Source organism: Tamandua tetradactyla, chromosome 11 (assembly GCF_023851605.1).
Source record: "Tamandua tetradactyla isolate mTamTet1 chromosome 11, mTamTet1.pri, whole genome shotgun sequence".
NCBI classification, from domain to species: Eukaryota; Metazoa; Chordata; class Mammalia; order Pilosa; family Myrmecophagidae; genus Tamandua; species Tamandua tetradactyla.
In genome coordinates this window covers 22,013,839-22,031,017 of record NC_135337.1, presented here as the reverse complement: position 1 = coordinate 22,031,017, position 17,179 = coordinate 22,013,839, and the positions used below count along the sequence as shown (strand labels likewise).

The window sequence follows — 17,179 nt, the reverse complement described above, 5'->3', positions numbered from 1 at the left end:
TTTGAAATTAATATGGACATTGACCTTCATTCTGAATTACATGTCATCGTATGATTTGGCAAGTACCCTTTTTCCCCTACCAGTTCCATGGCTTATGTATAGTCCCTAAAATTGAAATTCTTTCATATTGGAGAAAATTAAGAGTGATGCACTGATATGATTTGGTGAAATGCTAGTTATTACTGTTGAATGTAAACATTTTATTAAAATTCTACCTATGCAGGCAGCCACTCCAAATTTTGTAGTACAGCAAAATCAGTAAAAACTGCAATTAATCTGCACTTTAAAATGCACTCTCTACATTTTATGTTCTTATAAAAATGTGATCTGTAAATTCCTTTTTAATTCTAATAGTGTATTATCTGTAATCATGGAACTTGCTTACTAGTTCTAGAATCTTGAAACTAAGGACCTCATGTGATCGAGCATTTTAGGAGAAAAAGGGAAGTACTGGATTATTTTTTACAAAGTAGTGGCAAGGAGTAGCAGACTTTGGGAGGCGACATACTTTGAATGCACCCAAAGATTTGAACAAAGATTTGGATGAGATTGTACATGATTATTCTGGGTGACTTATTAAGAGACTCTAGGACTGTTTAAGGCAATAGCTTGATGTTTCAAGCTCGTCTCTTCAAAGATTTTTATAGATTGGATTCAACATCTCTTAGTGTGTTTTAGCTCAGGGTCCTAAGGGGGAAAATTAGGCTAAACCTAAGTATTCTTAAATAATAACTTTTTAAAGTTTATTACAAAAAGACGTTTCACACATATCACTGAATAGACCACAGTAATTTCATTGTGTATACTCTATGCCTTCTGGTGCAGTTGATTCCATGTCCTCTTCTATTCTCTCCTTTTCTTTCTTTCCTTTTTTTTTTTTTTCATGTGGGAAGGCACGGGAATCGAACCCGGGTCGCCAGCATGGCAGGCGAGAACTCTGCCATTCTTTCTGTATTTTTAAAGGTATATTTAAAAGTAAGTTATCAACAAACCAAAAAGGAAGAAAAGTTATAAATTCCTTGAAGCAAAATACTGTGTATTATTTATCTTTATTGCCAATACCTAGCATTTGCTTTGTACATGGTTGGCATATAATAAATTTTTGCTGAATTGAATTTTACAAAATTGAGTCAGAAGACCTAGTCTGTTGTTATAGGTTTCCTGCTCACAGTGTCCTTGGGCAAGGTACTTTGGTGCTTTAGGCCATTATTTCCACAATTAAACAGTAAAGTTCTATCTGTTCTAGGAAATCTGATGCCAAGAATATAATAGGTGGGGCGGGCCGCGGTGGCTCAGCGGGCAAAGTGCTTGCCTGCCATGCCGGAGGACCTCGGTTCGATTCCCGGCCCCAGCCCATGTAAAAAACAAACAAACAAACAAAATACAATAAAACAAGAAAATGTTTAAAGATGTTTCCCTTTCTTCCTTCCTTCCATCCTTCCTTCCTTCTCTCTGTCTTTCCTTCCCTTCCTCCCTCTCTCTTTAAAAAAAAAAAAGAATATAATAGGTGCTTAATAATTACTTAGTTTATATTCATTTCTTAATAAAATTCATTTGGAAGATTACTTAATTAATGGTGGAGTAAATTGGTTTGCTAAGCATATCTTATGCTTCATATGGTTACACTACTTTTTTAATACATAAAATAATATACTTCCTTTTGTTTCTGAACCTATTCTGTCTCTATTATTCCTTATAGTTTGACCACTTTTTCTTATTGAATGAAAAAAATATATATTAAAGATAGAAATTTCCCAGATATTTAATCCACTTCCTCAGTTTATCGATGAGAAAACTGATGCTCTGGAAGGTTATTTGGTTTGTATAAAGCTGTTTAATGGCTGACTGAATTAGAACTTGAATCATGATTTCAATTTAAGTGTCTTTTCCACCTCAGATATCTCCAGGCATTATTAGAGTTCTTTGGAATAAAGATTGGAGAAGAAATTATCAAAATTGCTAAATTTGAGAGGCACATATTTAGGGAAAAAAATATGTTTGTTCCTATTCTCAACAGTTGGAGGAAAACTTTTGTGCCTCATGTTCTGGATGTACAGTACAGAAAGTAAGAAGACATAAAAATTATAAGTTAGGTATATAAAATCATTCTATAATTGATCCTGTTTTTTTCCTGAGAAATGGAAATGGAGAGGGGAAAGAAAAATATCATGATAGTTGTAATTTATTTTTGTAATGGCTGATGATTGAATTGTATCTTGGTGGTCTGCCATCATCATGTTTTTCTTTCTTTTTCTGTAAATCCAGAAGTCTTTACGTATTTGATGACAGCTCAACTCAGATGAACCAGTATTCTTTCATTGTCAGAAGTAACTCCATTTCCAGTTGCTTCCCACCCATTTATTACTCTTTAACCTTCTGCAACCTGGGTTTTGCTCCTAAAATTTTACAAATGATATTTTTATTGCTTAATCTAGTGACCTTTTTCAGTTTGGATTTTTCTTCCTTCATTTAGCATTTACTACTGCTGGAAGTACTTTTTCTTTTTTTCTTCTGATAGTTTAACTATAGTATCTTTATTGTCTTCACTAGTTCTTTTTCCTAACTGCTAACTCTAGACACTGCAAAATTTAGTCATTGATCACCAGACTTAGATATATATATTTTAATTTCATAAATTAATTGTTACACAGATTGTTTTCATTCTGTTCCATAAACATTTATTTGTCAAACACTGTCTATGATACTAAGGACAGAAACATAAATAAGGCACAATCTCTACCTTAAAGTAGCTTTCAGTTTTGAGGGAGAAAGAAAACACAAGCTGATAATTATCATGCAAATGGTAGTAATACCATTGGTATCAGAGATTTTTTTATAGTAGCACAAAGGATATTTCATACAGTTTAGAGGGTGGTTTGTATTAGGAAAAATATCATAAAAGAAGTAAAACTTGAGAACTTAAAAAAAAATAGAAGCCAGACTACAGGGGAATTTGGGGACATTCTAGACAGAGGTTACATGAACCAAACCATGGAAATTAAAAACAACAAAAGGTAAAGTATAAGTATTTTTGCGTTTGGAGATCATAAAATGTGAAGGAAGCTGTACTAGGAGGTGATGCCAGAGGGGTCATATCAAAGGATTGTATATTCCATGTTAAGGAGCTTACACTTTATGCCCTAGCTAGTGAGAAGTGTTTGAGAAATTTTATAATGGGGAAAGGATATAGTCAGATACTTATTTTAGATACATTAATCTCATAGCTCAATAAAAGATAGTTGTAGTAGTTATTGATGGTTGTCTGTTTTAGTTTCCTGTCTGCTCAAGCAAATGCCATGCACTGGGTTAGTTTAAACAAGAAGAGTTTATTAGCTCATGGTTTTGAGGCTAAGAAAGTCCATATCAAGGTGATGATTTTTTCCCAAAGATTGGCATTATGGGGCTGGCGCCAGTGATCCTTGGTCTTTAGCTCCTTTGTCACATGGCAGTGCACATGGCAGCCTCTCCTGGCCTCTCAGTCTCTTCCAGGTTCTGGTGATTTTCAGCTTCTTGCTTCCCCTGGCTCTCTCTTTCTGTTTGAAATTCATTCTGCTTATATAGAACTTCAGTAATAGGAATAAGACCCATCTGATTGAGGCAGGCCACACCTTCGTTGAAATAACCTCAACAAAACATCCTACTTACAGTGAGCTTACAGGAATGGATTAAGTTTAAGAACATGTTTTTCTGTGGTACATACAGCTTCAAACCACCACGCTATGTAACAAATTACACTGAAACCTAATGGATAAAACTTCTATTTATTATTATAAGTTTCTGTGGTTCGGGAACCTAGGCATGGCTAACTCAGCTCTCTGAATCAGGCTTGCTCACAAGGTAGCAATCCAGGTGTCAGCCAGAGCAGCAGTCATTCAAGCCTATTTAATCTACTTCCAAGCTCACTCAAGTGGTTGTTGACAGTATTTAGTTCCTCTTGAGCTGCTGGATCCAGGGTTTCAATTCCTCTCCAGAGAATCCCTTGGTTCCTTGCCTTGTGGGCCTCTCCATAAGGCAGCTCATGTTGTGGCATCTATGAGCAAGTGAGAGAGCAAGAGAAGCAGGTGAACAGGAGGGAAGTCAGAGTCTTTTTTTTAAACTTGATCTTGGAAGTGACATCACTTTTGCCATACTCTGTTCATTAGCAGCAAGACATTAGGTCCAGCCCACATTCAAGGGGAGGAATTTATACAAGGCATAAAAACCAGAAGGGCAGTAATCATTGGGAACCATCTTTACAGCTGCCTTTTGCAGCAAGCTTGAGGAAAGAAGATAAGAGGCAAAGATGGCACTTAAAAGATTATTATAATCAAGTAAAAGATATGGAGATTAATGTAAACATGTGTAGCAGAATGGAGAGTATGAGATGGAGTCAAGATGTTAAATCATGAGATGTTAAATCCCGAGAACTTGGTGATCCTAGAGTATGAGGGTTATAAGAAAGAAGAAAGAATTAAGATGACATCTAATTATTCTGGCTGTTAAATCACCATCTAAGCAAAGAATATTTTCACTTGCATATGACTGAAACTCTTGTCTGTATTGAGCTTTTCCTCTTCATTAACTGTCACCCACTGCTTACTTTTAATCATCTAGGCTTGTCCTTGACATTGCTTTAGCTGTTACTTCTACTCTGTCTAATTAAATGCTAGTAATTTCTCTCAATGCCAGTTTAATTTGGCTGTTTGTCTTTATTCCTATTGTTATTTTCCTTATCCAAGTGCTAGTCACTGTACACTTAAGGATGAGAACAGTCTTCTAATTTCTTCCTGTGGCTTTTCCCTTTTTCTAATCCAGATTCAAAAACATCTAGTATCTATATATTTACCATTTAGTTGACCAGCAAGTATTTATTGAGGGGCCACTTGGTGACAATCACTTTAAGCCTTGGGAATATAATAATGAACAAGACAAGCATTGTCTTCAATAGTATCTTCTTTTCTTTCCAACTGTCAGAAATATCACTAATCCTTTAAGGTACTCTTTCAACTTCTACTCTTCCCATGAGACTTGCCATGAAAGGTACGCTTTCCTTTTATCTCCATCTCCTATAGCTATAATCAGGAGAGATTTTTATTTTGGAAATTTTGATATTCTGCAAGTTTAAAGTGAGACCACTGGCTTAAGCTACTAAGCATAATGAAGTTTTCTGACTACCCCTTTTACTGTACCTCAAATGATTGAGCAGTGACTCAGCACCTTCATTCACTAGAACCACCTGGAGAGCTTCTTTTTAAAAAATAGATGCCTGAATCCTCCCTAAAAGATTCTGATTGAATGTCAAAAAAGAAAACAAAAAATTATACTATTAATTGTTTTTGTACGTTTAACCCTCCAAATAGCCTAAAGTAGTAGTTTGCAAATACTAGTCAAGGACCAGCTAAAAACACGGACTTTTGGATCATCCCTAGAGATGCTGATTCACTAGATCTGTGGTTTATCCACCCTTCCATTTGTTTTAAATAATAAGACAGATGTATAACCAAGTTTGAAAAATACTGGATGAATGTACCAAATTAATTTTGTGTATCTTCCTTAAGTTAGTATTCAGATAAATATATGTAAATATTTGGTAAATATTAAGGGCCAGTTTCAACCATGACAGGCTCTATAGATTATGTTGGAAGGTTCTGGCCATTTGAAGTCATATTGTAAATACAGTTGAGCAACTGCTGTTGTAGATTTTTTAGGTGGCCCAATATTATACATTATTATATGTTTAGTCTTTCATACATTGACATATGGTTTTTCTAGTTCTTTTACTTTTACTTTAGATAATGACTTACTGGTCATGTGAAAAATTTAGAATGATGATCATATCCTTTTTCTTATTATTCTAATAAATCTAATATTCTGCTCTAGGGAGTTATATTATTACTTTCTTATGGGATGGGATTGTTGGAATGTGGTTTTAATGAATTTTTCTCGTCCTTTTCTTCAGTGTTATTCCTCTTTTAAGAGAGTCTGTTGGAATACTGATGCAGAGAACTCCTCCCCTGTTGGAAAATACTCTGCCACAGTGCTATCAGAGGGTAAGTTTCAGAGCTTCCAAACCATTGGCTTTTGTGTTGTTTCCAAACTGTTAGGGTTTTAAATTTTTATAAACATGGGTAGCATGTGTGTATAATTTCATACTTTTTCCAAAACTGAATGCTGACCATGAGTGCCATTTACAAAACAGAATAATTTTACTGAAAAAAATGTGGTAGCAATTGTCCTCATCTCAGAATTGAACAGCTCTTTTAATATATAGTATCTGAATAAGAGATGATATAAGGGTTTATTCTACATAGGTATTTTGGCTCCTGCTCTGTGCCAGGCAGTCTTTAAGGTACTGGGGATGTAATGGTAAACAAGACAGTGTCTCTGTTTTCAGGGAGCCATTAATGGGGAAGTAGGCATTAAACAATAAATAGATAAGTAAGAAAATATCACTGATATTTACCATAATAGTAATAAAACAGGATGATGTGATAGATATGAATGGCTACATTAGATTTACTGAGGAAGACATTAAGTTGAAACCTTGAAGACAAGAGTGCACCAGCCACATGAAAATCCTGGAGAAGAGTATTCCAGGCAAAGGGAAAAGCTAATACAAACGTTCTGTGACTGGAACTAAATTACTGTGTTTGAGGAATAAAAAAGCCATTGTAACTGGAGCATAATGAATAAAGGGAAGGTGGCTTATAAGTTTGAGAGAATGGCAGTAGCCAGATCATATAGGGATTTTGATCATACTAAGAGGTTTATATTTAACTCTAATGCATTGGGAACATTAGCTTTTAGACAAAGGAGTGACATAAATCTAAGTTACGTTTTAAAAAGATTATTCTGCCTGCTATGTAGAGAATGAATTCTGGGGAGAATGAAAGCAAAGAAAACCAATTATGAGGCTCTCATCTAGAAGGAAAAAAAGTGATGCTATTGTTGTAGCAGTGAAGGTGGAGACAAACATTTGGGATATATTTTGTAGGTAGATTGTATTAGCAGAAGAGGAAAAAAAACTGGCTAGCAAATTAGGTCAATGTTAATGCTATTTGTTGAGATTGAGGCTGGGTTGGTACAGGTTTGAGCATAAAAATCTACCCAAATCAAGAGCTGATGAGAAGCAGATGAGAAAACCAATAGAGGTGGTCAGTAAGGAAGCAGGAAAGCAGGAGAGTGTAGCGTCCCAGACCTGAGGAAGAAGGAGATTATCAACTGTGCAGAATATTTCTGTGGAATCAAGTAGGATAAGAACACAGAAATAATCATTGATTACCATTGTGAACATCATTAATGATCTTGACAAAAGTATTTTTAGTGGGGTTTTGGGAAAAAGAGCCTGATTTGAAGGAAAAACAGTGAATTGAGGAAGAAAAAATTGGTAATATTGGATTGAAGTGGGTTACTAAAGGAATGAAGTTCTCGAGGAAGTGAGAAGGAATAGTACCCAAAACATGATGGGGGAATTAATGGTAGATAGGAGCAGGCATACTATATCCAAAAAGACATGAGGGAAGGTAGAAAGTACTGACATAGATGAGGGTTAGACTGATGGATTTGGTGGTACAGCATAGAGGATTATTTTACCATGCGCTTTTGTTTTCTCTGTGAGATCTTTCTCAAGATTGTATCTTGAGATACAATCTGTTGAGGGATTAGAAGGCCAGAGGGAGGAGAAGGTGTAGTCTTTTTTGACATAGTGAAAGTAAAGTGTTGCTCATTTGAGATCTGTGATCATGATTTTCAGATAGGACCCATCAGCATAATTGTGAAAGGGAGAGTGGCCATTTATTGAATGCCTACTATAAGCTAGTCCCTAAACTAAGTGTTTCACATGTATTATTTCTGTTCTTCACAGTAAACTTAACAAAGTAAGTATTGATTTTCTTTCCTCAGATAAAATTCAGATTCAGAGAATTTAAATAACTCATTGAAGGACATACATGCTGTTGTCTGAATTAGGATTCTAATCACATTACTCTGACTCTAAATCTAAAGCTTGGCAATTTCTACATCATACTGCCAGAGTAGGAATAATAGCACAGATTTTCAAATTGGGTAGAAGGAAATACCAGTGGTCAGTGAGAGGGAGGGGTAGGGGGTTGGTATGTATGAGTTTTTTCTTTTTTCTTTTGATTTCTTTTTCTGGAGTGATGTAAATGTTCTGAGAAATGATCATAGTGATGAATATACAACTATGTGATGATATTGTGAGCCACTGATTATACACCAGGTATGGAACGTTCATACGTTAGAATGTTCATGTTGTATGTTGATTGGTTTTATGAATAAAAATTTTTTAAAAATAGCACAGATTTTCATCTTTAACTACTACTTTCCCATAATTTTAAATTTGAGAAGTGTCAAAGCCTGTTTCCATAGAAATCATTCCTTATAGTCCATGCTTTAGGATACCTACTAGTGTATACTTGTAGTGCTATTTCTGTGGAGGTAGAGGAAATCTATTCATGTGGTGGTTGTTTCTCTAACATGAGGATTTCCTTTAGAAAAATGTGCAAGGATATCAGGTTCAAACTACTTACATCTTTTAGAGTCCTAAAAGTGAATTTTATAAGAGAAAGTCCACCTTGATCTCTTTCCCCAATAAAAGCTGTTTTTAGAGAGGGCACAGTGGGTATTGTCTCACATTTTTCCCCTATAAAACTATCTTTTAATTTATAGAAAACAATTTCTACAGTAATCAAATTCTGATGAAAACAAGTATTTTTTGGAAGACATAAGGCCAATCTTTTCTTAGTTAATTCCCAGTTAGATTACTTAAAATCAGAAATCTCAGAGTTGAAGAGAATTTTATTTTCACTTGGTCCAGACTTCTATTGTTGCTGTATAGTTTTGGTAGAAAACATTTATTACATTAAAGAAGTGTCTTTCTAGTCGTTTTTTTTTTCTAAGTATGTATGGATCTGAACTTCATTAAACAGTTGTAACACTTTTATTCAAATGACTGTGTAGGTTTTATTCCCCTTTATTTAGTTAATTGAAGAATAACTAATAGATTTTGTAATGTTAAAGTACTCTTTTCCTCTAAAGATAAAAACAGCTTCGACAGCTACCAGGTCAAAGCTGTTTTTATATAATCATAATATAGATATATATTTTTTAATACATTGTTGGATTTAGTGCATTTACTTCATAAGAAAAATTAGCTTATAGTTTACTGTCTTTATTTGGTTTGGGGTCAAGATTATCTCTTACTAATATAAGGTAGCATTTCTTCTATTTTCTAGAAAAATGGTCTAAGACAAAAGTTATTTGTTTCATGAATTTTGGTAGTTTCATGAATTTTTGTCCCCAATAAAACTCTCTGGGTCTGGAGTTTTTTTTTTTAAAAAAAGAAAGAGCTTTCATTACCATTTCAGTTTACTTAAAAGTTGATATGTATTTTCTACATATTTTTTTTTGTATTATGGCATTTCTTATATTTCTAGAAATTTATCCATTTTTTTCTAGGTTTTCAAACTTGTGTTTTATTTTTTTGATGTATATACTATTTATTGAGACCATACTTGAGCCAGGCAGTGTTTTTGGTGCTGAGGATAAAAAGCATAAAGGGAATAAGCATTTGAAAAAATATAAACAAATATATAAATAAATTGATTTTTATGTAACTGTAAGTACAAAAAATAAAGGAGGGAAATGTAAAAATGCAAAAATTATCATTTTAGATATAGGGCTGTCAGAGAAGATGATTATTTGAGTAAAGACCCAAAAAAGTGAAACATGCAGAAATCTGGGAAGAAAAACATTCCAGACAAAGGGAATAGCAGGTGTCCTCAGGCTGGAGTGTGGCTGCCTGTTCAGGAATGGTGAGGAAGCTGGTGTAGCTGATGAAGAGGCGGCAAGGGGAGGAGTGAGGGCCGAGGTAAATACAGAACCGCATGCTATGGATCCACGTGTGTCACAGTAGAAACTCTGGGTCCTACTTCGTGTGAAACAGGAAACCATTGGAGAATTTTGAACAGAGGAGTGGCAGCATCTGACCTGATGTAAAATGATCTCACTCTGGTTACTCTTTTGGGAAGATATGGGAGGGGTACAAGGCTAGAAAATTGACTAGGTAAGAAGCTATTATAATAATCCACACCAGAGATAATGCTGGCTTGGACTAGGCTGATTGATTGCTGTAGAGGTGTTGAGAAGTGTTTGGATTCTACTTAGCTGTAATATTTTTTATATTCATATATTGATACATTTATATAGTATTCATAGTACTTTTATTGTTTTTAAAATCTGTTGTATTAATTATTCTCCTTTTTCATTTTCTATTTTGTTTAATTGCCTCTTTTTTTCATTCATGCATTTCACCATCAATCAGAGGTTTGTTTTGACAGTGTTTTCTAACCTAAGGCTGCTGAAACCCACCCAGTCAGCTCCCTTATTTGGGTGTCACATGATTAGGGAAGGGAGTATATACTGCATTTAGTTCTCCTGGGACATTCATACATAGTGAAGAATTTTTTTGTCCAGAACATTCCCTCATTAAGAAACACTGATTCCTCTAACTCTTTAATATTTATGAAGAGCTAGTTTTATGCTATTGTGAATTCTTTCATTTTCTGAATCTCTGTATCATTGGTTACTGTACTGTCATAGTACCTTGCACATATGGAGTACTCAATATATATTTGTTAAGTCAAACATACATACCTCACCCCCTTTTAAACTAGAGCATAGAATTCATATTTACTGATATGTTGCACATTGATTCAAGTGGGAAGGGCACTTATATTTGATTATGATGTTAATATCTACATATTTTAGGTGCAGCATTTGCAAGGAGTTTACAATTTACAAGAACAGCACTTCTGGACTTTATGTTCTGACGTTTATGTTGGGACCTTGAAGTTAGTAGTAGCACCTGATGCTGATTCAAGGTGGATTTTAAGCCAAACACATAATATTTTTACTCAGGTAAGATCATTTTACCAACTTCCTATAACGACCTTAAAATCTATCGTATCTACTAGTTTAAAATATATTTACTATTAACATAACAATATGTTGCTACTATATAATGAAGTAGGCATAAACCTAATTTTTCAGTCACAGAGCCGAATTTAGGAGATCCTTATCTTACTTAATATTCTTAAGAAAATTCCTACTTTCTCATAGTTGTACCAATTTGAGTTCTTTCAAGAAAATGGTAGACTTTTCTTTGCCCGTACATTCCTTTCGAAGACTTATTAGATACTCTTTGAAGCCAAGAATTCTAAAACAGCTGACATGGAATAAAAAAAAAAAAATGCCTTGTCATTGGCTTTACCTAAAAGCAAACTTTGTTAGTTTTTCATAGTTTCCTTTTGTGTGATTTGATAGCTTAATATGCTATTGGGTTTTTCTTAATATTGTATTTGGAATCATGAATTAATCTGTTCCTACCTGCAACCAAATTATTTTCAGTTAATGCATATGCAACATGAGTTAACATAGATGTGTGAGTGGTAATCAAGCAACGGGTTATTATTGTCTTATGTATAAATTGAGAGAATAGGACCATGTCGGTAATATCTAAGATGAGAAAGAAGAACACAAATTCTTTTTTGTTCTAGTTTGCTAGAAACATTTGGTCAAAAATCTAGACATCTACACTACCATTAAAGTTATCTAATACTTAGATGTAGTGAGGAAACTGGTTTTGTGCCTTAAAAATCTATGCAGCACTCTTGCCAAAAATGTTTAACTTGAACAAATCCAGCTGCAGGATGTTCTACAAGATTATTAGCCTGAATTCTCAAAGAGTCATTGAAGTAAAAGGGAAAAAAAAAAACATAGTGGGATTATTCTGTACTAAAGGATACTTCACAGTTAGATGTCATGTATGATCCTTGATTGGATCTTGGATTGGTGAAAAATAGCTACAAAGGATATTATTGGGTAAGCAAGGAAATTTGAATATGGACTGTTTAATAATTCATATAATTGTGTGGCAAGATGTTAAATTTCTTGGGAATGAAATGGTATTGTGGTTATAAGAGGATGTTCTTATTCTTAAGAGATGCATACTGAAGAATTTGGTAAAGTATCAGAATGTCTATTTTCAAATGTTTCAGCAAAAGTAAAAAGACTATAAATAAATATATAAGTAGAGACAGAAAACAAATGTGGCAAAATGTTAACAATTGGTCAATCTAGTGATGGCTGTAAGTATTCATTGTTCCACTCTTTGACTTTAAAATTTTTCAGAATAAAAAGTTGGCAAAAACTGTTGCGGCTCCTCATGGCCACCAGGATAAAGCTCAAATTTTCTAGCATGGCCAGTTAGCTTTTCAAGCCTTTTTCTTGTGTATTGTCATGTAGTCCATAAATTTTTTGCATAGGACAAAAATTCTACTCTAAAATAAAGGTCCAATTTAGTTGTTACTTTCTCTGCTTACAGAGAAATGGGAGGCCTTACAGACCTCTCCAAGCAGAATTACTTTATCCTGCGCCATATTTATCACATTGTACATATTTGTCTGCATGTTCCTACAAAATGTCATGATTTTGTATTCCCGATGTTTAGAAGAGTATATATGTGTGTAATAAATTCACTGACTAGACAGATTCTTAAAACTGCATTTGACCCAAAATTATCTTTACATATGCTGACAATAGAAAAATACTGTTGGATTCCCATTGCTCTTTTTAACTTATAGGCACAAAGATCTTAATGATATGTGTGTGTGTGTGTACATCTTCAGACATAGTCAACATAATCTAGTATGCAGCTGAGTTAAATTCAAGACCTTAGCATAAATTAAGCACTCTCTTTTCTCTAATAAAGCATAATGTTAGAGACGTTCCTTTGGGAATAAATGGATTAATTTTATGTATAATTAGGAGACAGCACAACTTACTCTATTAGAGAGTAATGTCATGCTTGTTTAATCGAGAATTTAACAACTAAGCCTCTTTCTTAGTAGACTTTAAAATTAGGCTGTATGAGAAGCATGCTAGACCGTCAAAGTATGTCTGAATCCTTCTCACACCTCCTCTGTATTTCAGGGGCCAAAGGGGAGTAAGACCAGCAGTAACCTTGCTTTTCACAGAATTTTCCAGGCCATTATTCTCCCCTTTATCTTCTATTTTCTCCTGGTTATACCATGTCCTCCCATTCTCTTACTGAGAGTTTCTTTCAGCCTCTAGGATACCCAGTACTTTCCTAACAAGTTGGCACTTAGTCACAGTTTTTTCTCCAAGAAGGAAATTTCTGGGTTTAGAAATATGCAAGTAGCTGTGTGTCTACTTAAAAAATGCTGAAGTTGTAAGTGAAGTAAGTGGAGGGAGGTTTTTCTGATAGCCTTAGAAAGTCTAGGCTTTTAAAATGGGCTGAATTTAAAAGTTTATTCAGCTGCTTCTTTGGTTTTGGAAGCTGTATTTGTGCTTGAAAACTTTAAGCTCTGAATAACATTTTAAGCCTTTTTGTCAGCTGAAGTCAAGCCAACTTTATTTCATTCCTTACAGAGACCCTGAGGCTTTCAGTGAATATGGTTCAACTCTTTTTTCCAAGGATGAGGGAGGAGTCACCCTACTAATGTCTTCCATTATATACATTTAATGATTTCGAAGTTGTTTGATGATCATTGTTTAAGAGTTCTGATAGGCAACTTTGAAATTTTTTATTAATTTGTTTTCCTTTTCCACTTATGCCCTAGTGATGCGTATCTCATTGTTCCAACCCAACACTTGGGGGCTTGGGCCAGGGCAGCTTGAAGACCAAAGGACATGTCTGGCATGAAGTTAGACGTGAATTTTAATTAGGACTTACTAACAGGGGAGGATTCTTCCCTATGGAAGCCTGTTGGGAAATGCAAGTTAATGTTCTCCAGAGGGGTCAGGAGGGTGCAGGGGCTTCTAAGGGTTCAGGACAATAGTGTGTGAACACAGTTGCAGCAGGTCTGGTGACACAGGGGTTTGTTATCAACAGTGATCAAGGGAGGGGTGTTTATGATACCTTGTTTAAGATGCCATTTGTCCATTCTTTCCCCTGAAGAGGTTTGATGACCTTTAATGACTGTCCCAGACACGTAAGGCAGCTAGCTATGCGAAATAATCTGCCTCAATATGGAGGGGAATCCAGAACCTGGATCCCCACAATTCACCCCCTCATTTATAGGACTTTTTACACAGGAACAGCCCTGTGTCCCTTTACCCCATACTCCCAGTAATTGGGAAATGGTTTAATTTTCTTTCTTGGCCAAAGCAGGCATCTCTTTGTGGGGAACTCCTGGTATTCTCTTGTCTCTTATACTTTTATGTGAAATATGGATGCAATGTCTGTCCTTAGTCAATGGAGTCTGCTGCGTGGGGGTGGAGCTGGAGCACAGTGAACAACAGGAGAGGAATAAGAGATGAGGTCAGAGATATAATCAAGGGCCACATCCAATGGGGGCTTCATAGACCTTTGTTAAGGACTCTGGATTTGTAAGGATTAAGAAGATAAGCTTTTTTTTTAGGCGGGGGTGGGGGTTAAGTGAGAACATGATTTCATTTCAGTTGCTGTACTGGGGATAGAACAAAGAAGGGCAAACAGAAACAGGAAGACCAGATAAGACGCCATTGCAAAATGTGGGCAAGAAACAGGGTGGTAGCAATGGAGATTGATATAAAGTGGTCAGATTCTAGGTATGCATATTTTGAAAGTAAGGTCAAAGGATTTGCTTATGGATTAGATGCTGAGTGTGAGAGAAAATGTCTTTAAGTTGAGCAACATTGTGGGTGGAATTGAGTTGTCAAAGACCATACGATCAACAGATTTGAGAGGAGGAAATCATTCAACGTAGCTATTTTGTAATGCTGGTCAGTCATCCAAGTAGAACTGTCAAGTAGATGTCTAGTTTATAAGACATGAGTTCAGGAAATATGTTCCAGCCTAGAAATATAAATTTGGAAAGTGTGAGCATATACATGTACTTGAAGTCTAGACACTAGATGAGATCATCTAGGGAACAAGTATAGGACTTGTTCTATACTTGAGGACTGGACCTTTGGTTACTTCAGTATTCAGTATTCAAAGACAAGAGAAAGAACCAGCAGATGAATTTAAGAAAGAGAGGCTAGTAAAGTAAAAGGACAACATGTTAGTATTTTCTGGAAGCTAAGAGGAGAAAAAGTGTTTCAATAGGAGGGGGTGATCATCTAGGTGATTACTGATAGATTTATTAGTAAAATGAGGAGTGAGGATTGAGCACTGGTGTAGGTAAAAGGTAACATGGAGGTGATCATGACAGACAGTTTTGGGAGGCAAAGGCTGGTTGAAATGGGTTCAAGAGAGAAAAGTAAAAAGGAATTGGAGACATAAATACAGCTTTTCTAAGGTGTTTTACCATAAAGAAGAACAGAGATTAGAACTACAACCAGAAAGTGATGTGGGATTAAGTGAAGTTTTTTGTTTGTTTTCAAAGATGGGAGAAATTTCGGTAAGTTTGTAGAATAATAGGAACGATCGAGTAGGGGAAAAATTGACAGTCACAGAGAGATAGGGGACAATTTCCAGAGTGGTGTCCCTGAGTAGTTAGATCATATCAGAAATTGCAGAGAGGAGTTGGAGTGTAAAATAATTAAATAACCAATAGATGGTTACACTTATTAAAGTGTTTACCAATAATTTATAATGGCAGGATTTAGACTGGGTTAATTTTTTGATTTTAATTAACAGCTAACCAGCAAGGCACTGGTATCCTCTAGCAATGTAGTGGTAGCTGGGTAATCCCATTTTTCTAAACATCACTTAGATAGGGCATGTGACTAGCAGCATGGTTTTCTTTTCTATGATAAATGGAGAATCTTTTTTGCAACTCACAAATATATTTGTTTCTAGAATAATTTTCTGGTGCTTTATAATGGAAAACAAAAATTATTTTCCAAAAGCAGAATAGAAAAATAATTCGTTCCTTATTTAAAAAATAAATAATGTGGGAGACCTGGGTTCTATTCCCGGACCATGCACCAAAGAAAAAAAAGAGACTCTACAACTACTTTTCTGAAATGCTGAAATATATAGTCTGATATTGACTTGGTTGATTTTCTAATTTTTTTTTTTTTTTTTTTTTTTAGGCTGGAGTGAGACAGCTTTATGTACAGATTGACTTTGCAGCCATGTAGGCAGTGAAAACAAATTATGTTTTTTTTGGACCAAATTTTTCTGGTACTGTACAGTCTAAAACATTGTACCCAGCTTTTTAAAATAGAGAAATCAATCATCACTACAACTCCTCAGCACCAAGTAGACCAGGTAGAGTCAGCCGTCTGTACCCTGCCAGGAGTTCACAGCTAAGGGATCACAATTAAAAGGATATCTCTTGGACTTTTGGTCTTGTCTTTTGTGTTCTTCCCTTCAAAACATTTTGATTTCTGCAGTTTCTGGTTTTGTTCCAAGGTGTGGGTTTTATTTCTGTTTTTCATCCTGTACCTCATCCCCTACCCCTTGTCCCCAGCCGGTAGGAGATTCATTCAGATTGTGGGCCTCCAATCTTCTGTAATGTCTTCACTAAAGCTGCTGGAAACCACTGTTTGCATTCCCACAAAACCAGTGTTATTAAAAAAAAAAGAAAAAAATGGAAATCTGCTTTATATGTAATGTCACAATTGTAGACGTTCTTCAGTATAATCATATGTTTGTAAAACTGTTTGTACTTTGCAAACTTATGAACCAAACCATATTGGGTTTTCAAAGTGCCTTTGTATCATAAAATGTATTTGCCAGCATAGAAATGTACCATCAAAGGTCATGTGTATGTCTTTTTTTAAATGAGTATTCTATTAGCTGTACAAAATAAGACTCTTGCTAGTAATGTATACAGATTTTCTTTTTGTATAATTACAGCATAGATTTAGATATATAAAAAATTTCCATGTATTGTTTTATCTCATAAAATAAAAGGTGTTATTTTACATTTAAAACAAATTCATTTATTACATTAAATTACTTCAAAGACTGTGTTTTCAAAACATTGCATATGCATCTGTTATACAGGTTGTTTTGACTTAAATATCCACTAAATTCCAAATTTCTATAAAAGCTACAATATCTATGATAAAACTTTCCCATGCTTATCTTTGTCATTTTTATGAATTTTATTAATGAAAGGAATAGGCAATGCACACTGAAGGCAAAAATGGTTGTGAGAATGTTGTTTTGCTTTTTCATTCTTCAAATGCCAAGTCATATCATTTTGTTTCCCTGTGCAAGCTT

At 34.9% G+C, this 17,179-nt stretch overlaps 1 protein-coding gene across 2 annotated transcripts in view; it reads left to right on the top strand.

Annotated features, from left to right (window-relative positions):
* The window catches only part of SLC30A7 (solute carrier family 30 member 7), a 115,496-nt gene extending 99,205 nt beyond the window's left edge, over window positions 1-16,291 (top strand). The window contains exons 9-11 of one of the 2 annotated variants that reach the window (XM_077120096.1): window positions 5,939-6,029; window positions 10,768-10,917; window positions 16,042-16,291. In XM_077120096.1, coding sequence (XP_076976211.1) covers window positions 5,939-6,029; window positions 10,768-10,917; window positions 16,042-16,089 — 289 coding nt within the window. In that variant the 3' untranslated portion in view covers window positions 16,090-16,291. Of the gene's footprint in view, window positions 1-5,938; window positions 6,030-10,767; window positions 14,448-16,041 lie in introns of those variants that run through there. The other variant, XM_077120095.1, reaches the window with a different exon arrangement.
* Window positions 16,292-17,179: the final 888 nt, after the last annotated feature.